The sequence below is a fragment of the Neltuma alba genome, unplaced genomic scaffold, assembly GCF_004799145.2.
Source record: "Neltuma alba isolate B1F8T4 unplaced genomic scaffold, ASM479914v2 tig00011065_pilon, whole genome shotgun sequence".
Taxonomy (NCBI): Eukaryota; Viridiplantae; Streptophyta; class Magnoliopsida; order Fabales; family Fabaceae; genus Neltuma; species Neltuma alba.
The window spans coordinates 322084-346332 of NW_021635808.1; the positions used below are offsets into that span (position 1 = coordinate 322084).

Sequence of the window (24249 nt, forward strand, 5' to 3'; positions counted from 1 at the left end):
GCCATCAGGTGCTATTTCCTTTAATGATGGCAAGATCAAGGCCATTTCCACAAAGAACTGATAGGACAGAGCACGATGCACGACCACTAGCGAACGGATGGAATGTTAAGTCCTAAAAGTATAATCACATAAAATACAAAAAATTAGAACAGAAGGCATATCACCAAACACCTTTCGAGCATAGTAGGAATGCAGAATTTTACCTCATATATCGAGGTATATAACCCCAGGGCAAAATAGGATCTCATAGTTAGATCAACAACTACAAAATATAGTTTTGAAACTAATCAATATGTAATGGATTCAAAAGGGAGACACTCACAATACAATTCAATAGACAAAGAGGCGGGCAGACAATGCTTACATTGAATGAAGAATTAAAAAGAAAAAAGAGAGAATATGGATGCAGGGCCTAAACTTAAACCGATGGGCTTGGATCATCTGAATCGTCCCCTCCGGCTACGGGATTGTCTCCGTTCATATCTTTCCACAGGCTCAATGGCTCAACCCAAAGACTGTGAATGGATCAAACACAAAGCCCTGAGATACAACAAAATTGTCCTTTGGTGGCCTTGCATTGGATTGGGTCGAGAATTTGGACTTCATGGATAATTTGGATCGAGATATGGGCTAAAAAGGTAACGCCCAATTTCAGACTTCAGTCCGCATAAATGTGATTAGATTTTCTTTTTTATCTTGCATGATAAGATTTAAATGGTCCTTTGGAAAATTCAAATCTAAACTTTTATAATTATAGTTGTTATATTATATATGTTCCTTTTTTTTAGAGTGGTTCTACCTCTGGTCTTTAATATAAAATCCAATTAATTAATTTGATGAGATTAATGAAATTACTAAATTATTTAATTATAGCATATGTTACATGATCTTTTTAAAATACTTATATAAATCATTTGATTATATATCAATTTATAAGTAAGATAGATTAGCTGGGATAAAAATGATAAATATAAGCAGTTTAAAATAATTTAGCAAATTTCTTAATTTCTCCAAATTAGTCAACTAGTCTTATATTAAGAATTAGAGGTGGTAATTAGAAGATTATTTTTATTTTAAATTTTGTTTATATTGAAGTAAGAAAATATTAAAAACATAAAAAACAAAATTACAATAAATTAAATCTGAATAATCAAATTCTAATCTAGTTTAGATTTAGAACTCCCAACGAACGCGGAAACTCAACCCATTAGTAATCTTACAGGTTCAGGCTTAGGGAGAGAGAGAAATCCCTTAGTATGGCAAAGGTTCGAGTGGTCATCTACTTCCATTTCCAACTTATGAATTGAAAATTACGCCCAAAAAACATTAAAAAAAGAACCATTATTTTGGCTGAAACTAGTTTCAATGCTCATCAAAATGACGAGCAACCAAGTTCATCATATTTCGACCATCCAAATCTGATTTGGATGGTCCATATTTAATTTAATTTATTTTTATTTTTTAAAAATCATTATTTTTATGAGTATGAAATATAAAATAAAGATGATATTTTAACCATCATTTTTTGGAAAATAATTTTTTATTTAAAAATACAAGTAAAAAAAATTAAATCCAAACCATCTAAATCATATTTGAATAGTATTAAATATGATGAGCTTGGAGTACTCATCACTCTGATAAATACCGAAACTCATTCCAGATTAGATTGTAACCACTTAAATGCAAATGACTTGTAAAGACTTTTGGGATTTTGTATATGAATGTACTAGTTAGAGCCTCTCCCTAAGCTTCATTCTTATATTTGTTTCTCTAAAGTCTAAATGCTTAAGGGATGCATAAAAAATGCAGTTATCATTGACGTTGCGCCTGTAATATACGTAGTCTGTGAGTGTTCATGTTGATTATCAGTTCAGGTTCAATTCATAGCAACTTCATTTTTTTATCACTTATTTAGGAGGCGTAGCTGTTAGTAGATCCCATGACACAAAAATTATTGGGAAAAAAACATGTAGAAAAAGGTCACGGGTTCCGGCCACGGAATTAACCTCTTGAAAATAATTTTCAAGTAAAGTTGCCTGCATTAAATCCTGCATGACCTAGCCTTTCCTGAACCCTAACTGAACGAAGTACTCTTTGTGCATCATTGGGCTGCCTTTTTTCGTGTTGATGTTCCATATAATTTATATTTAATTACCACAAACATTCTTTAAAAAAATAAATTATATAGTATTTGTATACATTTTGATTGAATTTTATGTTATTTTGATTGTAATAGATCACTTTGATTGAAATACAGACTTTTAAATCATTACCTCAACGACTTCGATTTTATAGTACCTTAATTATTGTCAACAATCATAATGCAATTCGCGGAAAAGTGTTTTTACTTTAAGGTTATCCAATCACACAGATAGGGAAGTCAAATTTTTCTAAGTGATCAACCCAATAGTCAATAGACATATATAAGCTTAAATTATTTGACAAATAATATCGGAATATTTCTAGTAATACGCGTAGACAAGTCTACGGAATCGGTCTGATTCCAATGGCAGGCTGGCAAAGAACATTAACACGCTGTTTCAGTCTTTTTCTAATTAATTTTTTTTACGCAACTGATGTTTTATTCATTCCCTTTTCCTAATCCTTTTTATGTCGCCTTTAGTTATATGATTCTTCTTTTTATATAATTGATCTTTTTATAAAAAGAAAGAAAAGACAAGTCTACGGATAAGATATGAGCATTTGTAGACACAAGTCTTCCAAGGGTCAATTTATAACATTGGAATTTAAATGCCCACCATGCAGGCATGTGTTCTCCATTCATACTGTGGTGTATATACAAAACGGCCAGCCTGTATAGATTGGGAGGTCTTGACTTTTTTGATGGGTTGATTATTGAACAAGACCTTGGCTATTGTATAATTTGTTCTAGGGCTAATTTCTTTTCTTGACTGATTTTATACATACATATATATATATATAGTTTAAATTGGAGCAAGACTTTGAGCGAAGGTGAATGAAACATTAACGAAAGTCATTCAAGTTGATTCCTTTAAGATAGTCTTTAAAGGAAGTGATTCAAGTTAATTTCTTTTTCAAAATAATCTTTTCCCAACACTTCAAACATGTTTCTTTTTTCCCCAAATTTTTGTACATATTTTATCTTTCTAGAAATTTCCATGCATTTGCCGCATATCATATTTTAAGTTTTGTTTCGTATCTGTAGGTGACTTTCACCCCTGACCCCTCTATTTAGGGGTGTTCATAAAGCCCCAGTTGCCCGCTATGCCTGTCTAAACCTGCAAAAAAATACCCAGGCCACCCTAAAAAAAAGGCCCAAAAGAACTACTGGGCATGATCGGGCTGGACAAATTATTGGGTAAGATTGGGCATCTAGCATGGTATGCTGCTATGCCCATTTGGCTCTCCCCGCAAAAATATATATAATTTTATTTATATATATTTTATTTGTCTTATATTTATTTTTTGAATTAAACGCACTGTTGCATCAATATTTAATGTTCATTATACTAATTTATTTTTGAATAATTTTGAGAGTTAGAAACTAGAAAAACAATTAAGTTTAATAAAATATACAAACAATATTTTTTGTCATAGTCCACTCCTCTTAGCTACTACAAAAAATAGTTTCATAGTATATTAATTAATAATAACAAAATTAAAGCCAAATTGCCATTTTAATATAAAGTTACATTAGATTATTTAGAGATACATGAATAATTAGTTAATTAATATAATATATTAACTTATTAGGCATGAAAACCCGCATTGTCTAACCCGCATTTATCTAGCCCAAACTTAATAGAGCTTTTCATAGACAGGGTGGGCAACATGCTGTATTTTTTAGCCTGTTTATTTTTCAGGCTGGGTATCTGGTAAGAATCCTGCCCTGCCCGGCCCTGTTCATGTGCAGCCCTACTTCTATTTATCAAATGCAGTTTGATAATTAATTATCTCTTGGAATATTGGTAAAAAATGGATACTCCTACCCATTTTCAGGGTGCTTAAAAGATTATAATTAAAATTTTATAATTGAATGCAGTTATAACTTTGTTATCAAAAGTAAATAAAAAGGAGAATCTTTAAAAACTATTTTTCAATTTCAAAATTTTAAATTAGTCTTGTTCATCATACTTTTTTTTTTTAATAACAATTGATAATATTTAAAAAATAAATAATAATATATTTTTATAATCATTTATTTTAATTTTTTAATTTTTTAGCAGGCGCATTATTCTCAGTGAGAGACATGGTCATAATGAAGAAATTAACTCTAAGTGAAAACTGAAAAGGACAAGCATGAAAAGACTCGAATAAGTCTGAAAATAAAAGTCTCGCCATCTTGGTTCTCACGCATGTTTGGTTATTTGGACACGGCATCTCATCCTGAACTGACAACAACTTCGATTAATTTATAAGTCAGAGAGATACGAATAAGTACACAGATACAAGGGCCTAACACTTCAACCTCAAAACCCTTCTTTATATTAACCTCACCTCCGACCCTAACACTGACCGTGGGTTCTACAGTAAATCTCAGGGCATGTGTTGCGATGAAGTTGTCATTTTATTTTAGCAAATTTTGAGTTATTAATTTACTGAAAACATAAGTCAAGTTGTCATTTTAGTAAAATTTAATGCAATTTACGCGAAGTGGAGGACGAACTCGTGTTGGCTTTCACCTTCGGCTTTAATACCAAGAAAGGGGAAAAAAGAAAAAGATTTCTAACTTTTTGAAAATTTAAAATAATATTATTTAAACATTCTAACTTTAGATTTTGAAAAAATCACAAAACAGACCATAAAATTAGAAAAATTACAAATTAAGACTCATGAAAATATTAGTATGGGTTTTGATAACAATAATAATATGGGTTTTGACAGTAATTCTTGTAAATCGATCTTGGTATGATTTTTCTAATTCCATGATTTTTTTTAAAGATTTTTCCTTAGATTTTTACTTTTCCGCCAGCTGTATAACTTATATATAGATTTTATATTACTAGATGGCCCGCCCGCCCCACCTCCAAGAAAGGCAGTTGGCCTGGACCTACAGTTGTGTTGAACGAGCTAGCTCGTAACGTTGATGAGGAGGACGGACATTCAGCTGGTCCCTTAAGGTAGACTCGTTGACTTGTGTAAATGTTATTAAAAAAAAAATACTTTTTGTGATTTTTAATATAGAAGCTAGATGCCAACGACTTTGCAACAAAGTTGTATGAATTCTTTGTTGTAAATGAAAAGTTACAAGTTTAATTCTGTTTATAACTCCAGATAATTAGTACTTGCACATCGAATTAGAAAAAGAATAATAAAGGAGTTAGATAATTTGGATTAAGAAAATTAATTAAGCTAATTATTTATAAAAAAGATATATTAGTTTGGCAAAAAGACAAAAAAATGCAACTTTAACTCCATAATCCCCAAAACATCCGTCCAATTCCAGAAATCCCAATTTGGTACTATGAGACCAAATTGGGATTATTATGTGAAAAGAAAAGACCAAATTACCCTTCATTTTAAATGTTATTTTTAAAATATTACAGCCCCTACTGGCTGGCCGGTCACCGGAGCTCTGGCGGCGGTGGTCACCGGAGCTCCGGTGACCAGCCGACAATTGGTCATCGGAGCTCCGTCGGTCAGAAATTTGTTTTTTGAAAATTTTTACAATTTCAATATAACAGTTAACAACTTTTATAAAGCTATTAACAACTTCAGTATAGCAATTAACAACAGCTTTTCTAGGAAATTCAATAAACTTCGGCGACTGAAAATAATTTTTTTGAAAATTTTTACAACTTCAATATAACCATTAACAACTTTTGTAATGCTATTAACAACTTCAATATAGCAATTAACAACAGGTTTTCTGGGAAATTCAACAAACTCCGGCAACCGGAAATAATTTTTTTGAAAATTTTTACAACTTCAATATAACTGTTAACAACTTTTGTAACGCTATTAACAACTTCAATATAGCACTTAACAACAGGTTTCTGGGAAATTCAACAAACTCTGGTGACCGAAAACAATTTTTTAAAATTTTTTTATAACTTCAATATAACAGTTAACAACTTTTATAACGCTATTAACAACTTTAGTATATCAGTTAACAACAGATTTTTTAGAAAATTCAACAATTGGTCGCTGGAGCTCCGGTGGAGGAAAACAATTTTTTTTGAAAATTTTTACAACTTCAATATAACGGTTAACAACTTTTGTAACTCTATTAACAATTTCAATATAGCAATTAATAATAGGTTTTCTGGAAAATTCAACAAACTCCGGCGACCGGAAACAATTTTTTTGAAAATTTTTACAATTCCAATGTAATCATTAACAACTTTTATAACGCTATTAACAACTTTATTATATCACTTAACAACAGATTTTTTGAAAAATTCAACAATTGGTTGTCAGAGTTCCGGTGAAGGAAAAAAAATTTTTTGAAAATTTTTACAACTTCAGTATAACGGTTAACAACTTTTGTAACCATATTAACAACTTTAGTATAACAGTTAACAACAGGTTTTTGAGTTTGTTAAAGAATTACTGAAATTATAAAAATGCCACTTTTTGAATTTTTTGAAAAACTTATTGTTAACTGCTATATTAAAGTTGTTAACTGTTATATTGGAGTTGTAAAAATTTTCAAAAAAATTGTTTCCGGTCATCGGAGTTTGTTGAATTTCCCAGAAAACCTGTTGTTAATTGCTATACTGAAGTTGTTAATAGAGTTACAAAAATTGTTAACCATTATACTGAAGTTGTAAAAATTTTCAAAAAAAAAATGTTTTCCTCCACCGGAGCTCTGACGACAATTGTTGAATTTTCTGAAAAATCTATTGTTAACTCATATACTAAAGTTGTTAATAGCGTTACAAAAGTTGTTAACTGTTATATTGAAGTTGTAAAAATTTTTAAAAAAATTGTTTACGGTCGCCGGAGTTTATTGAATTTCCCAGAAAACCTGTTGTTAATTGCTATATTGAAATTGTTAATAGCGTTACAAAAGTTGTTAACGGTTATATTGAAGTTGTAAAATTTTCAAAAAAATTGTTTCCGGTCGCCGAAGTTTGTTGAATTTCCCAGAAAACCTGTTGTTAATTGCTATATTGAAGTTGTTAATAGTGTTACAAAAGTTGTTAACGGTTATATTGAAGTTGTAAAAATTTTCAAACAAATTATTTCTGGTCGCCGGAGTTTGTTGAATTTCCCAGAAAACCTATTGTTAATTGCTATACTGAAGTTGTTAATAGCTTTACAAAAGTTGTTAACCATTATATTGAAGTTGTAAAAATTTTCAAAAAAAAAAATTCCAACCGACGAAGCTCCGGTGACCAATTGTCGGCTGGTCGCCGGAGCTCTAGTGACCGCCGCCGCCGGAGCTCCAGTGACTGGCTGGCCAGTAGGGGTTGTGATATTTTAAAAATAACATTTAAAATGAAGGGCAATTTGGTATTTTCCTTGCACATAATAATCCCAATTTGGTCTCATGGTACCAAAATGGGATTTCTAGAATTGGGCAGACGTTTTGGGGATTATGGAGTTAAAGTTGCATTTTTCTGTCTTTTTCCCTATTAGTTTTTTTAAAATACTCTCTTTAATTATATTGATTGAAACCACCATTTAATACCCAATAAAATGTATACAACCAATGAGGAGAGTTTAGAAAAATATATAAATTTAGAAAATAAAATAAATTATGTTATTATATTGAGGACGAAATTCAATCATCCAACTAGTTTTTACAAAGGAACAATCTTGCTTTGACTATCAAATATACTTCCCGAATCTGATTTATAAGGCATTTTTAATACATTTCACCTAAATGAAAAAAACCCTTCAACCTTATTAATTCTGTTGTAAAATTTAATGACTTTTTCAATATTAACCCTATTTAATAAATGTATTTTATAAGAAAATAACAATCTATTAAACAATATATTAAGAATAAAGTTATGCATTCATATAATAATTAAATTCAATGAGATGAGTTATAATAAGAACAAAAACTTCCTCGCAGCCTATAAACAAGGCCGGAGGAGTATTATCTTATTGATCATCAATCTTGCTACTTAATTTCTAATGAATGAACACTGATGAAAAAATTACAATTACTATGGGTTGAAATGACCAAAATTATCTTATATCCATCAAAGTAGGTGGCTAATCTGAAATGATCTTAATTAAATATTGTTCACTGGAAAAAAGTACTCTTGATCACAATGTCAAGATTCATTAAATATTCCAAGCTGCTGAAATGGTTTTGTTTGACAATTCAAATCTTCTCCTTTAGGTTGACTCATAGACTTGTGTAATAATAAAAGCAGGGCAATTCTAGGGTCACTACGAATTCCAGATGACATAATGTCTATTATTTCTTTAACTTTGCTTTCTTTCCTTTATCTCATCATTCTCACCACCAGCCTGTTTATTAACTTCAGCAAATTCATACATTATGATTGCGTCAATGAAAGTGGAAACACCTATACAGAGACAAGCAACTACCACTTCAACCTCAATACTCTCCTTCCCAAGCTCACTTCCAACAGAAAAATTGACTATGGCTTCTACAATTCTTCTTATGGCCAAAACCCTAACACAGTCTACGCAATCGGACTCTGCAGAGGAGATTTAAATCCAGATTCTTGCCGCGCTTGCCTCAACAAGGCCACAATGCTTCTCCCAGCGCAATGTCCAAAGTAGAAGGAGGCAATGGGATATAATGACGGATGCATTCTACAATACTCAGATCAGTAAATATTTGGGTTTTATGAAAACCCTGAATTTTTCTTTTCATATAACAACCCTAAAAATGCAATAGATACAAACTTCAATGCAACGATTAATGATCTATTGCAAAAACTAGCAAAAAAGGTGGTGGCTGGTGACTCTCATCATAAGTTTGCAGCATCAAATGAAGAGGACTTGTTTCAACAAGCTATATATGGTCTTGTTCAACGCACACTGGACTTGTCTGAGCAAGATTGTGGTAAATGCTTGAACAAGGCCATCGTGGAACTCAATGATTGTTGTAATTACTAGATTGGTGCAAGGATTATTAAACTTAGCTGCAATGTTAGATACGAGGACTACTTGTTCTATGATAAAGAGGTGGTCAACTCATTGCAACTATCACCTCCTCCTCCATCTGTCCCAGTATCTACCACCAATTTGACAATGTCACCAGGTATGTCTTCAAAACTTAACAAACTTCTCACTCGCTTAAGCACGACTCTTCGTCTAATATCCTTTAATATATTTATGCATCTTGATTTAGTCATATATTTCCTTCAATTTTAGACGGTTTTTCAAATTTTCATTCAATAGTCTTATGGAAGTTTGAAAGGATGTCTTCATCCTGTGTTTTATTTATTTATTTATGCTAAATTTGAGGTTGAAAAACATCCCAATGCAGTTGTATGGTGTGAGTAGCCCAATGGTAAAAAATTCTATAATACCGTTTTCTAACAATATGCAGGTCCCACTTCCACCTTTCTTTCTAATCTCTACCGACACTTTATTTAGAGTGGAAGTAGATTAGAGGGATTTGATCGAATAAGTTTGTACTATAGCATTTCATTTAATTGATAAAGATGAAAAAGATTGAATTGACGTGTGGATAGTTTTGATCATTGATACTTCTAGTCCTTATTATAAAAGTTAGTTGACTAATTTGAATAGACTAACAAAATTAGGTAAGATAGTTATTTGTAATAAATATGTGTTGTTTTACTTACAATACCTTTACTAATCAAATGTCATTTGATTAAACATTTAACATATGCAACTACTACAAGAACTATCTTAAAAAAGGATCAATATGGGAGACAGTGAATTAGAATCTTATATTTAATACCAAATTAAAAATTAAAACTAGTTTTTATATTAAGCACTGACACACTTGTTCATAAATAGGACCATTCAATTCAATTATCATAACCGGTCCTTGACTAGCCATCGGAGCGCCAATGACAGACAGCCACCTAAATTGTGTCGGGAGGTAGGCTTGCTAGCTGTAAGGGTGGTTAGAGTAAAATTTCAATTTACTCATTATGATTGATTTAGAATTTTGTAAGTTCAAGTGATCAATTTTGTAAATGCAACCATCATTTTATTGCAATTTTTCCAATTTTTTTTCTATAAATAACTTACAAGAAAAATATGAGTGGTAGTCTTCTAGGACGGACCCTACCCACTTGTAGCTGCTTCGCTACTCCTTCCCTACTGACCATTAATTCAGCCCCAGGATTGGGCTGGATATCTCATGTGCCACGTTTACCTTTTTTTTTTTTTTAGGTTGCTTCCTGAGCCAACCTATCCACCAAATGAATAGTCTCAAATTTTTATACAGTACATATATATAGACACACATGCCTATTCCCTTCATTTTATATTATAATTAAGATGATTTTTAATGTATAAAATAATGTGTTTCAATTTGTAAGTCTATCGAAGAATTTTTATACGCAACTAATGTTTTTTTGGCCAAAAATGTTCGTCTTTTGCATTTATCATTGGATTTAACCTATATTACCAGTTCTACCAGTGGTGAGCTGAGGATGTTAGCTCATGATGGATGATATATACTATGGTGATAAAAGGATAGTAGTGTGCTGAAGCGAATAATAAATTTAAAACATCTCCTTTAGATTTTATAAATTTTTCAAGCATTGGTCCATGAGTTTTTCTATTCTTTTTTGTTTTTTCGGTAAAATAAAAGCAAGAGTTACTCCTATTACATTGGGAAAAAAAATTCAAAACAAAATAGCTTTAGCAATATTATAACTTCAGATAACGATCCTTTGAAGAACTAATCGATCTCTCTCCTCCATAGTTGAACTTGAAGTTACCCAAGATGAAATCACACCGATTGAGTCATTGCAATTCAACTTTCATACCAACAGACTTGTGACAGATAACTTTTCTATTGAAAACAAGCTTGGAGAAGGAGGATTTGGGCCTGTGTATAAGGTACACTAACAGTTATATATGTGTGTGTGTGTGTGTGTGTATAAAATTATAATAAAAAACTATATTGTCATTTGACTAAGAGGTTTATGTATATCTATCAAAGAAGTAACAGCGTGTCCCAACTTCAATATATGCAGGGTAGACTCTCCAGTGGAAGAGAAATAGCCGTTAAAAAGTTGTCCATGGATTCTAGGCGAGGAGATTTAGAATTTAAGATTGAAGTATCATTGGTGGCCAAGCTTCAACACTGTAATTTAGTGAAATTACTTGGTTTCAGTTTAGATAGAAAAGAAAGGTTACTTGTCTGTGAATTTCTTCCCAATAAGAGTCTTTACTACTTGCTATTTGGTAAGCATTTAATTCTTACTTTAGAGTAATATGAATTATGTTTATATTGAAACTCTAAATGGGCTTGAAATTATTATAGATCCTATCAAACAAACTCATCTGAATTGGGAAACACGGTACAAAATCATAGGCGGTATTGCTCGTGGCATTCTTTATCTTCATGAGGATTCAAGATTACATATTATTTATCGTGATCTCAAAGCAAGTAACATTCTTTTAGATAAAGAGATGAATCCTAAAGTATCAGATTTTGGTATGGCAAAACTCTTCTCCATAAATCAAACCCAAAGCAATACGAGTATAATTGTTGGAACCTAGTAAGTATATTACTGATGACCTCAAAACTAATGATTTGAGATTTAATGATATCTATGTTTGATTAACCTTGTGCATATTAACACGCAGCGGATATATGGCACCAGAATATGCAATGCCCAGACAATCTTCAATCAAATCAGATGTTTTTAGTTTTGGTGTATTAGTTTTAGAGATTGTAAGTGGAAAGAGAAACAATACCAACTTTCATGAGGAGAAAGCCCATGATCTATTAAGCTTTGTAAGTCCTTTTTTTTCACATAATTTATGTCAACCTAGCTCCCTTTGATCTTATATTCTTGCAGAAGTGTACATATTCTGAGATTAAGTATATATGCTGTAATAGCTTGCTAACGTATTGTTTACTATTGATGACAAACTTCTTATAGGCATGGAAAAATTGGAGGGAAGGGACAGCCTCAAGTATAGTAGATTTATTATTAAATGATGGGTCAAGAAAGGAAATGATAAGATACATCCACATTTGGTTTACTCTGCGTTTAAGAAGATATAGTAGATAGGCCTACCATGGCTAACGTTGCACTTATGCTCAGCAGCCACTCACTCTCTCTCCCGTTACCTTCACAACCTGCATTTTTAAAGAATTATAGAGCTTTACTAGAGATGTATTATTCGGGGGAGGCTAGTTCGGGAATAATAAGATCCATTAAACGAGATACTACTAGCTCCTTTCAAGCTTCAAATGGACGAGAATACAACTCTGTTCAAGAATGAAAAGAAATGTGGCCTCAGTTATAATACTAAGCTACAAGTTCGTTTTTCTAATTTTGCCACATTACTTTTGTTCAAGACTTTCTACTCAAGATCCATTGTTCATCTTTGTTATATGTTGTAATTTAGGATTAAGTTGTGTTTAATCCTATTTTATCGTTCGTTGTTGGCTAAACAGAACTCATCAGTGATTCAGTCGCCATTTTCTCACACTTATACGGACATTTCACTTGCATCAAAATCTCTCACCACTCTCCCATTTTATGTCTGCTGGGCTACCATTTGGCAAACATACTAGTCATGAGGTATCTGACTGAATTGTTAACTATGCAGATATATTTGTTGAAGTTAATGCTTCTGTTTACACATAGACACACACACACACACATAAATGTATGTATATATATTGGCTTTTGTTTTTTATATTTTATAGTTTTTAGTCTAAAATATATGGAAATGAAGATTTTAGGTGGCTAGATAAAGTTAATTAAGGGCCAATAAATTAATTAAGCATAGAGAGACAAATGTAACTATATTACTGTAAGCATGTTCTGATATTTTTTTTGTTTTTCAATCCTCTTTTCTTGAATGCTTCACGAACTATGGAAAGGTAATTCATCTGGTAATTCCACAATAAAGGTTGGCTATCGAACCTTATCTACAACCACAGACTCTTCAAATTTCAGTGGGTTTTGGAAATTCCTTTGGTCCATCTCCCGTTCCTTCCAAGCGTCTTTTGTTTATTTGGAAACTACTTAATAGGGCTATTCCTTCCTATGATATCCTCTGCCTTCACCATCTAAACATTTCAGGGAACTATAGCCTTGCTTGTGACCTACCAAAAACCATTGATCATATATTCATAAACTGCCCTTTCACCCAAGCAATTTAGCTTGGAAGCTTATCCATTCAGTTTAATGTCACAGATTTTGACTCCTTTAAAACCTGGTTAGTTAATACACTGCAGAATCTCAATATACGAAGCCACTAACAACTTCATGAGATTATCATTGTTATTAACACAATTTAGAGGTTGAGAAACCAAGTTATTCATGAGTTAGATTCTGAACCCAATTATTTGCCTACGAGAAATAAAAAGATCCTCCTCTCTTATTTCCCTAGCCTTCAGTATAGGGAACAAGGCCAAAACTTCCATGCAAGGAAAGATAGAATTCCATTGGCCTTCATAGCAATCAACTCTGCTACCCAACATAGATACATGGGAAATCATATTTCAAAAGCACAAAAGTCCGAAAGAAAGACAACTTGAAGTGCATGGATCAACCTCAACAACGACTACTTACTTTGTCTCACATGAAAAAGGCCAAGATTAACTCTCCTCACTTTCTATGCAGGTCTAGTTATATGCATGTTCTGAAGTTGAAACAAGGAGAAATGGGCAGGATAAATATTTGCCCCTCGTAAGACAACTTTTGGAAATCCAGTGAGAAACTTCACTTATTTCGTGATAAAAGCTTCTTATATAATACACATACAATCAATATATATTATATCCATCAACATATACCTCCTTGTATAACGCTTTTGACTGGTGTGCACATGCAAGAACAAAAATCTAGCGAGGATATAGCTCCGTAATTGATAGATCATTTTGTGATGATTGATTCGAGTTTCTTCCTTGTTCACTTGCTCTTGTTGCCTCTAAACTGTTATGTCTCAAAGTCATCATCTCAGATGAACTGCTATAATTCACAAGAAATCGACGTTCTGAAGGTACAGGGAGAGAGGAAGAGAAGCTGTTCAGCATAAATGAGACTGAGGCCATAGTTGGTCGATCAGCTGCATTTTCTTGAACGCAGAGCAATGCAATGTGAATGCATCTAATTATATCATTTCTTGAACCATTGCTTATCACGGGATCTACTATATTTAAGGTTGTCCCTTCCTTCCAATTTTTCCATACCTGAAAATGTTGTTCATTTATGGCAAAGAATATTAGTCTTGAGCTACTTTTCCAATTGTATATATGTTAGATGTTATATATATATATAGAGGACATAAACATAATTCTCTACTTTTGAGAGGGAAGAAGCACAGACTTACAAAACTTAATAGGTCCAGATGATGCTGTGTATTCTCTACATGAAAGGTGCAGCTGTTTTTCTTGCCACTTATAATCTCTAGAACCAATACGCCAAAACTATATACATCTGATTTTACTGAACATTGACCGTACAGTACATATTCTGGGGCCATATAACCGCTGCTTATTAAAATGAATAAATTTAGCTCAATATAGTAGTTATTAATAGTCTTGTAGCTTTCAACCAGTGAAGTCATCATTACTTACCGAGTTCCCACAATTCTATTAGTATTGCTCCGAGTTTGATCTGCCTTAAATAGTCTTGCAGTGCCAAAATCTGATATCTTAGGATTTAATTCATCATCCAAGAGAATATTGCTTGCTTTAAGATCACGATGGATAATACGTAATCTTGAATCTTGATGAAGATAAAGCAGACCACGAGCAATGCCCCTTATAATCTTGTACCGTACTATCCAATTCAAAAAAGCTTGCTGATTTGGATCTGCAAAATTTCTTGTTATATTCTTACCAGTTTAATGCTATGATGTGTTAAAACTATACGTGTCTAAAATATGGATTCTCATTCAAACAATAAAAACAAAGTGATAGATATTGAAACTATGTTACTTACCGAATAAAAAGAAATCAAGACTTTTATTAGCAAGAAATTCATAGACAAGTAGTCTTTCTGTTTTTTCTAAACAGAAACCAAGTAATCTTACTAAATTCCGATGATGAAGTTTTGCTACCAACATCACTTCAGTCTTAAATTCTAAATCTCCTTGCCTAGAATGCTTGGACAACATTTTCACAGCAACTTCTTGTCCATCAGGAAGCCGACCCTGCATTTATTTATTAGACCATCCATGAACACGTACACACTCTTTTTTTCTCTTCTTCACTTTCAGCAATATAATAATGCTATGAACTTCCAAGTAACAAATTTATTATACCTTATACACTGGCCCAAATCCTCCTTGTCCAAGTTTATTTGCATCAGAGAAGTTATCAGTTGCGAGGTTGATGGTGTTATAATTGATTTGCAGAATCTCAGCTAGTTTAGTTTCATCATCATCCTTCGTTGTAGCTTCAAGTGAGAAAGAGCAAGTCATGAGTTCTTCAAATAGCATGAAGTACAAAGATTGATTTAAACTCCCCTCACTTTGTTTTGCCAAAAAATCTCAACATAAAAAATGTCTTGTGTTTGTTTTGCCAAAAAGCTTTCATCAATTGAAATTATAGTTAACATTCATAAAGTATTTTTCCTAGCTAAAAGAATAAGAAATTCATTTACACTTACTTTCATGGGTTTTCTTCTTTCTTGTAATCATAAAGAATGCTATGAGAAGGGCAATAATGGCACCAATCAGCACAACCACAACAATGGTAGTTGTTGATTTATTGCTACTTCCTGCAAAATCAAAGTCAAATTTGCAGAGAGAACTCATTGACATTATGTTGCTAGATTATACAAGCAACCTCAAAAACAAAATGACATTTTTTTAATTTCATGATTTTACTTAATAATATATTCACGAGCTAAATTTTATATTCAAAACTTCATCTAAAGAAACTTAAAGTGAATCTTGTGCATTACACAGGGAATTTAATGGGGTTATGAAAAATGTATCATGTTGAAGTTCTGTAATTTATATTTTTGGATGATTTTATGTTCATACTATATTACTAGAATGAGAATGAGTACATTTTTTTGAAGATGTAGGTTTTGGAAAATCAGGAACTCCTAGGATGTCACACAAAAGAAGTTTCATATTTCCTCTTCAAGCTTATCCGATGCAATCACAAGAATTAATAGCAGGTTAAATTTTTCATAGTGAACAACATACACATAAGGCTATGAGTTTTAGAGAGATACCTTGTGGAGAAGTAGTATTTGTTGATGGAGGAAGAGTATAGGGGAGAGTTATTTTTGTTAAATTGACAAGTGTAGGATCATAGAATAAGAAATTCTCAAATCTAATATTACAGCTCAATTTGATGACCCTCCCACTGACCTTGTTCTGACAACATTTTGGGATATTAAAAATAGAATCCTCCAAACAATCAAAGCAATCTTGCCTATTCAAATCAGGGATGCACTGAACAAGGCCATACACAACTTGTGATTGATCAGCTGATGCGTTTGCCGCAGCCACCTTATGATAAGAGTCACCATCGGCAGCCTTGTCTCTTAGAGTTTGCATTAGAACTTCAAGTGCAATGTTGTATTTGCTTGCATCTGCTGCATTAGTATCGCTACTAGTACAGTTGTAAAAGTCATGGTCCTGGTAAATCCCAAACATTTGATGACTTGAGTATCGAAACATGCATAAATCATAGTATCCAAATGCCTCCTTCTGATATGGACATAGCTTTGGGAGAAGGATTTTGGCATTATTGAGGCAATTACGACAAGAATCTGGCTTCACATCTCCTCTGCACATTCCAAGTGCGTTAACTGTGTTGGGGCTTTCACCATAGGAGGAATTGTAGAAGCCATAGTCAATTTTGGTGTCAGAGGTGAAATTAGAAAGAAGGGTATTGAGGTTGGTTTGGTAGGCACTTGGTTTTGTGTAGTTAGCACTTTCATTGGAGCACGTGTAAAAGTAGAAGTCAGGCTGAGCGGTAAGAACAAGAAGATGAGAAATGAGAGAGATTAGAGCCAAGAAAATTGCAGCTGTAGTTGTCATCAAGGAATGAATGAAATCTGACAAATGAGATTTGAGTGTGGAGCTTAGGATGCAGTAATCTAAGCTTCCTAGTACAATAATATCCTCAATATAAAACACAGTACAGTTGACAAGTTTGAAGATAAGATTCCAATATTCCTAGGAATACAAGTTGACAAGTATAAGATAGGAATTTCTAAGAATACAGGTCTTCGAGGGGTTATTTGATTTCTCTATTCACACTGTGGCTTTTCCAAGTGGCCGACCACCATGTGCAGGTTGGGACGTTTTAAAATTCCACATGCGTGATGCTTTTCAGGAACTTAGTCTTTTTAGAATTTGTACTGGGGCCAATTTAGTGTTTTGACTTTTCTTTCATGCTTTTTAGGTAGAAAACCAGATAGAGTTTTCTCTTGTTTTTTTTTAAAGAAAAATGTAGGAGTACTTTTTTGACTGGTTACATATATGGTTGAGACTAAGCTTAAATAGGAACAAGACTTTGGCAAGACTAAAACAGTTGACCAAATTAACGTGAAAGAAACTTCAAATTAAAGAAAGTGACTAATTTCTCAAAGATAATCCTCTTTCACACTTCAAATTAAATAGTTTTTTCCATTCTCTTTCTCAAAGATAGCCTTCTCTGGGTCCTGGGTTGGAGCTCTGCCGTTGGTTCATGGTCTTCTTTAACATTGTTGTCTTTTTTGCCATTACAAGCCTCCCTCCATTGTTGCCTTCTCTTATTTCTAAGTTGGAGCTTAGCACTACTGTGGGTTATGCTTACATGGAGAGAATGTTCATCCTTTTTTTTTTTTTAATGTTTTGTTTCCTTTTCATCATTTTTGGAAATGGATTAATCTTTAGTCCCGTGTGCTTCAATTTCTTAAGATTCTTAACAATGGCTTCCCTAGTTTTCATATGGTACTCATCATTTTAATATAAGCATATTTTTTTAATAATTTTATTTCAATAGAATCATGTTTTGCATAATTATGCAAATTGTCTCCATAGTAATCATTATTCTTTAAAATTGGGAATCTAGAATGTTAATCCTTTATCCTACTTCTTTATTACTCCATATATTGCATGTGATGTGTGAAACAAAATGAAACTGAATTGTAGAAAATTCAGAAAGCAACATTTATTCTGTCACATAAAATCTGTAATTCACACACAAGACCAAGCCTAGACTTTTATAGAGATCTAGCAAATTGTTCACTAATTGAGGCCTCTTTTTTATGCTTGTTGAGCAGAGTTATGTACTCCCTCTCCTTCATCTTCCTCTTTGGTTTGCATCTCAAGCGTGCTGCTAAAATTCATTAAGCATGGAGGTCGTGAAAGTAAAGGGAGAGAGGAATAGTAGCTGTTTAGCATGAGTTCAATAGAAGCCATGGTAGGCCTGTTTGCTACGTTTTCTTGAACACACAGTAACGCGATGTGAATGCATCTCATTATTTCATCCCTTGAACCATTGCTTATCATAGGATCTACTATATTTGAGGCTGTCCCTTCCCTCTAGTTTTTCCACACCTGCAAGAAGTTCCTCATATTATTCCCTAGTTACTTTTACAATTTCATATGGTAGCTAGTTAATTAGACAAAGATGATATTAAATCCAATAATTTGTTAGGTACGGTGTTAATAATTGTAAGTAGTACTTACTAAGTTCCAACAACTTTGCTTGTAGGGTTATGAGTTTGATCTAAAGCAAATAGTCTCGCCATGCCAAAATCTGCTATTTTTGGATTTAGATCTTTATCTAGAAGAATATTACTTGCTTTAAGGTCACGGTGAATAATGCGTAATCTTGAATCTTCATGTAGGTAAAGAATGCCACGAGCAATGCCGACTATAATTTTGTATCACACTTCCCAATGCAAATGAGTTTGTTGAATTGGATCTGTATGGTAAAGGCCAATCCTACGTCTATGATCTCTTAAATCTATCTATGTCTAGAATATCTCTTCCACTTTTACCCAATATGAGTGAAGAATAAAGATAATATATATAAATCAACATCATTCTTAAAGAGGCTACTATCATCACTTACTGAATAACATGTAATCAAGACTTCTGTTAGGAAGAAACTCATAAATGAGTAGCCTTTTAGTTCGTTCTAAACAGAAACCAACTAATCTTACTAAATTGCGATGTTGAAGTTTGGCCATCAATAACACTTCGTTTTTGAATTCTAAGTCTCCTTGCCCTGAATTCATGGACATTATTTTGACAGCAACTTCTTGTCCATTACGGAGCCTACCCTGTATTTATTAGAGTTTGGACATGTAATTAATAGCACGTCAATTGTTCTAGACAATGTGATTTTATTTGTCTTGATCTAACATTGATGTCATTACATGCCTTATATACTGGCCCAAATCCTCCTTGTCCAAGTTTATTTGCAACAGAGAAGTTATTTGTAGCGAGTCTGATGGTTTCAAAGTCAAATTGCCACAAATCAGCGGGTTAATCTCTTCGTCATCCATTATTTCAGCTTCATCTGAGAAAGAATTCAAAGATGAGCCCCTCGAATGCGATCAAACAATAAGTCTATGTGTGTATATACATAGGTTTTGTTGAAAAACTATTTTATTGATGTATTACTTATGTCTAAGTGATATTCATAAATAAAATTAAAGGCCTTTTTAATATATAAATATTATAATTAAATGTTTAATTTACCCAAAATAAGCAAGAAACTCTTTTTTCCCCCTCATATCACTGTCAGTCGTGAGGGACCATAACCAGCTTTTAATTTCCACTCTGTCGCGCATGGGCCTGGTGGGAACTTCAAAAGCAATCAAAGTTTAAAAGCTTTGACTTAAAGATATTGAAGACTATCCTAATATTTAAAACTATTCCAGGGCGGTGAATTGAAAGGTTGACAATGACAAATTACTACATAATAAAAATATTATTTTATGTATCTTCATGTTCTCAAGTCTTAACTTACTTTCAATGGTTTTCTTCGATTTCCTAACTGCAAAATAGATGAAAATCAAGATGAGAAGGGCGATGGAGGCACAAATCATCACGGCCACGATAATAATAATGGTTCTTGATCTATTGTGTTTTCCTGTAAAAGCCGAACATGCTCAAAAGTTGATTGACATGTTTCTTGACCAGATACACGGAGAACCACAACAATAAAATTACTGAAGTCTAGTTTCATAGTTGTGAATAATTTTTGGATAACCTGCAAATAAGAGAACAACGCACATATATCAAACTACATCACTGAGGCAGAAGTAGCTAGGTGCCTTCTCTGGTAGATGGAATGTTAGGTGAAACAGCGGGTCCTGCAATTTGTTACACAAACAATAATAGAATGATTCAATTAGGGACACATGATAAATTTTTACATTATTAATAATCACTCCTCTACTCCTGTTTATATCTCTGGTCCTTAATATAAAACATATTTAAGTAATTTGATTAGATTAAGAAAATTAAATAACTTAATCATAATAAATATGACATGTTTTTTTCAAAACATCCTAATCATCTTCTTTAATGTCTTTCCTTTCTTTCCTACTTGATTATGATTGAGGAAATATTAATAGGGGTGATTTGAAAAAAATTGATCAAGAGGGGTGATTTGAAAAAAATTGATTAATATTAAAAATATGTCTTACATTTAGGATCAACATTAACCTCACAATAAAGTCCAAAATTAAGGATTGGAAGAGTATAAAGCAAAGAAGAAAGTTTTTTTTTAATATGAGTCATGTTATTAGATTTTTGTTATTTGAATGTATAATTATACCCTTTATTTATTTTTTTAATTACTCATGGATATTTTTCTATTAAAGGCAAATCCTATTCGAGACAAGATCGGGCATTAAACATAGACATCTCTCCCAACAATAATTTAAACATTGGTTTGCCATGTCGTGAAGAATTAGCCCTTTTTACTAAACCCAATCATTTATTATTGTATACATTTTGTATTTTTTGGGTTGGGTATATATTAAATAGAGGTAAATTTATAAGGTTATTAAATTTTAATATGTAATCGAGTTAATGAGTATTTAAGTTATTAAATAGAGGTAAGATGTATTAGAAGTAACCTTAAGTAAATTTTCTTTCTTTGCCTTATAATTTAATAAGGTTCTTTCTTTATTTACAAGGCAAAGTAAGAGAAATTACTACCCTAGAAGCATCTCTGCAAACGAATGTTTTTTAATTATCACTTTGAGCAAACCGCATCTCAAAGGTTGGTATGAGTCTAAATTTTTCTGAGTGATTTGCATAGTTAAGGATGAGTTTTGAGAGATACCTTGTGACGGAGTAGTAGTGCAAGAAGGAGGAGGAGATGAAGATACTTGTATTGTATCAACAGCATTAGGATTATAGAACCGGTTCTTCTCAAATCTGAGATTGCAGTTCCGTTTGATAACCCTACCTCCAACCTTGTTTTGACAGCAAAATGGGATATCTGATATCACCTTTTTCAAGCAAGCTTCGCAATTTTGCTCAGTCAAATCAGGCGTGCACTGAGTAAGACCATGTACATATTGAAACGGCATTGAGGCTTTTCCATCAGCCACCTTGCTATTAGGGCCACCAGCTGCAGCTTTGGTATTAAGATCTTGCATTAGCCGATCAAGCGCAAGTGTACACTGGTCTGCATCTGCTACATCACTTGGGTTATTAACTGCGTAGAAAAAATCAGGGTTCTGATATATGCCAAACATTGAGCTACTTGAATATTGAAAGCTGCACGAGTCATGGTATATAAATGCCTCCTTCTGATGTGGACTTTTCTGTGGGAGAAGACTCGTAGCATTATTCAGGCAACTACGACAAGCATCTGGCGTAAGATCTCCTCGGCAGAGTCCAGATGCATAAACTGTGTCGGGGTTTTCATCGTACGAGGAATTTTAGAAGCCATAGTCATCTGCTGTGTTGGAGGTGAGATTGGAAAGAAGGGTTTTGAGGTTGGTATGATAGGCACTTTTGTCTGTGTAGGTTCCTTTCTCATTGAAACAGGTTGAATTAACATAAGGTCGGTCCTGCTGGGCGGTAAGAATGAGAAGATGGCAAAAGAATGGTAGAAGAAACAGAAGAATATTGACAATCAGCGTCATTATTGGGGTAAATTAAAACTGTGATAAATGAAAAGAGTAAAGCTTCTTAAGCAATTAAGATGCGATTTTTGAGTATTATTGATGAGCGATGAAGCAAGGCTTATTAGGACAACAATAACCTCATCATCTCTATAGGACACAAAAGTCAACAAGCAACGACAAGATTCAAATAAGGGATATTGCATTTTGTTCCATATGTTTGGTTATTTTGACACGGCAATTCATCAAATGCCAACAATTAATGTGTCTGTGTTTCCACTTCCACGCGGCCTTGTAGTAAAATTTCGACGCATGCACTGTCGAAACAACATATATAATTTATGTGTTTAACCACCAGAAACACTCTTAAGGAAAATAAATGATATAACGTTGTTTTTCTTCTTGATAAAATGATATAACGTTGTTGAGTACATAATAATCACTCACCCCGCTTACGCTATCATTCAGTGGGCACGTTACTGGTTGGCCTTTTTAATATACTCATACGTGACTAGGAATATATATAAGTCTTGCACTTGTTCGCTCCGTACTCATAAATCTTGCTTTTAGTTTGTTGTCAAATCTATACAGAGTTATGCATATGGCATTTTTTTTAAAGATAATCCCTTCAATTATTTAAATTGGGGATAATTGATGAAGCATATTGAGGTTGGTGTGGTAGGCACATTTGTTTGCATAGGTTCCTTTGTCATTGAAACAGGTGTGATTAAAGAGGTCCGGATGCTGATGGGCGTTGATGAGAATGAGAAGATGAGGCAGGAATAATGAAACCAAAGCACAACGAATGAGAGAAAATTTCATGGTTGTTGAAATTTAGGATTTGCAATTTCCGAATCCTATTTGGTGAATGATATGGGAAGGATTATTCTCAACTTTGTAACCCACTAATCAACAACTCAAGCAATATATATTCATATGTGACTAGGAATAAATACAAGTCTTGCACTAGTTCGCTCACTACTCATAAATCTTGCTTTTAATTTGTTGTTAAATCTATACGGAGTTATGCATATGGCTTCGTTCTTGGGATGAGCATTTTTATGAGGTAAAGAAATGTAATTATTACAAAATACTACGATGTAAGATTTAAAAAATTAATTGAATTAACTATTTGCAAAAAAATGTGCGTTGGTTTTTTTTTTTTTAAGACATCCCTTCAATTATTTAAATTGGAGATAATTGATGAAAAGACTTTCTTAATATGTATAATTAATAGAGATAATTTAAGAAGTTATAAATTCAGAAAATAAAGTAAATATTTTTTTAATTTTAAAATCAAAACAAACCATTTAAATAGTTATATTTCAGAGACAGTACTGTTCAATTTCTCAAAGTCAAAAGTTAAGTCGTCCAAGACAAGAGGCGGGCCCAGCCAGCATGAGGCTATGAAGGAGCATAAATTACATTTTTTAAAAAACAAGACAAATTACAATAAGATTCAAAAAAAGAAAATAGCTATTAGAAAATCTCAGTAATAAGTTTTAAAATTGAAAATAATAACATATTTAATATATTAAGAAATAAAAATTTCTTCTTTTCACACTTATATTCTTCCTTCGTCCTTGTCTATTAATGGGATAGTTGGCACCACAAATTTCTGAAGGAACAAGACCGACTACACGGTCAACACATGTGGTCCCTCTTCTCCCATTAATCAGAGGTGGGCCCCTATGTTTTAATTTTATGTTCTTTTCACACTTATATTCTTCCTTCGTCCTTGCCTCTTAATGGGATATTTGACACCACAAATTTCCGAAGGAACAAGACCGACCACACGGTCAACACATGTGATCCCTCTTCTCCCATTAATCAGAGGCGGGCCCTTATGTTTTAATTTTATGTTCTTTTCACACTTATATTCTTCTTTCGTCCTTGCCTATTAATGGGATAGCTGGCACCACGAATTTCCGAAGGAACAAGACCGACCACACGGTCAACACATGTGATCCCTCTTCTCCCATTAATCAGAGGCGGGCCCCTATGTTCTAATTTTATGTTCAGACTTTAGCCTTTTTTATATTAAAAAAAATCAAAGGCAGACTCGGCAAGATTTACCTGTCGGGTAAAATTTGAAACCAATATTCTAAAAAGT

At 32.9% G+C, this 24249-nt stretch overlaps 3 protein-coding genes across 3 annotated transcripts in view; all 3 read right to left on the bottom strand.

Annotated features, from left to right (window-relative positions):
- LOC114761013 (cysteine-rich receptor-like protein kinase 10) overlaps window positions 1-20060 on the bottom strand; it is a 74424-nt gene extending 54364 nt beyond the window's left edge. The window contains exon 1 of the mRNA XM_028950324.1: window positions 20021-20060. The gene's annotated coding sequence lies outside the window, so the exon portion shown is untranslated. The remainder of the gene's footprint in view (window positions 1-20020) is intronic.
- On the bottom strand, window positions 13782-17091 carry LOC114761005 (putative receptor-like protein kinase At4g00960). Its single transcript, XM_028950317.1, has 7 exons — window positions 16278-17091; window positions 15702-15812; window positions 15355-15488; window positions 15033-15243; window positions 14666-14903; window positions 14419-14578; window positions 13782-14278 (listed from the first exon to the last, which is right to left on the bottom strand). The coding sequence occupies exons 1-7, from the start codon at window positions 17089-17091 to the stop codon at window positions 13931-13933; spliced, it is 2016 nt and encodes a 671-aa protein (XP_028806150.1). The 3' UTR covers window positions 13782-13930.
- A 114-nt stretch (window positions 20061-20174) lies between the features above and the next one.
- Window positions 20175-22188, bottom strand: LOC114760987 (cysteine-rich receptor-like protein kinase 25). Its single transcript, XM_028950301.1, has 2 exons — window positions 21347-22188; window positions 20175-20366 (listed from the first exon to the last, which is right to left on the bottom strand). The coding sequence occupies exons 1-2, from the start codon at window positions 21762-21764 to the stop codon at window positions 20320-20322; spliced, it is 465 nt and encodes a 154-aa protein (XP_028806134.1). The 5' UTR covers window positions 21765-22188; the 3' UTR covers window positions 20175-20319.
- Window positions 22189-24249: the final 2061 nt, after the last annotated feature.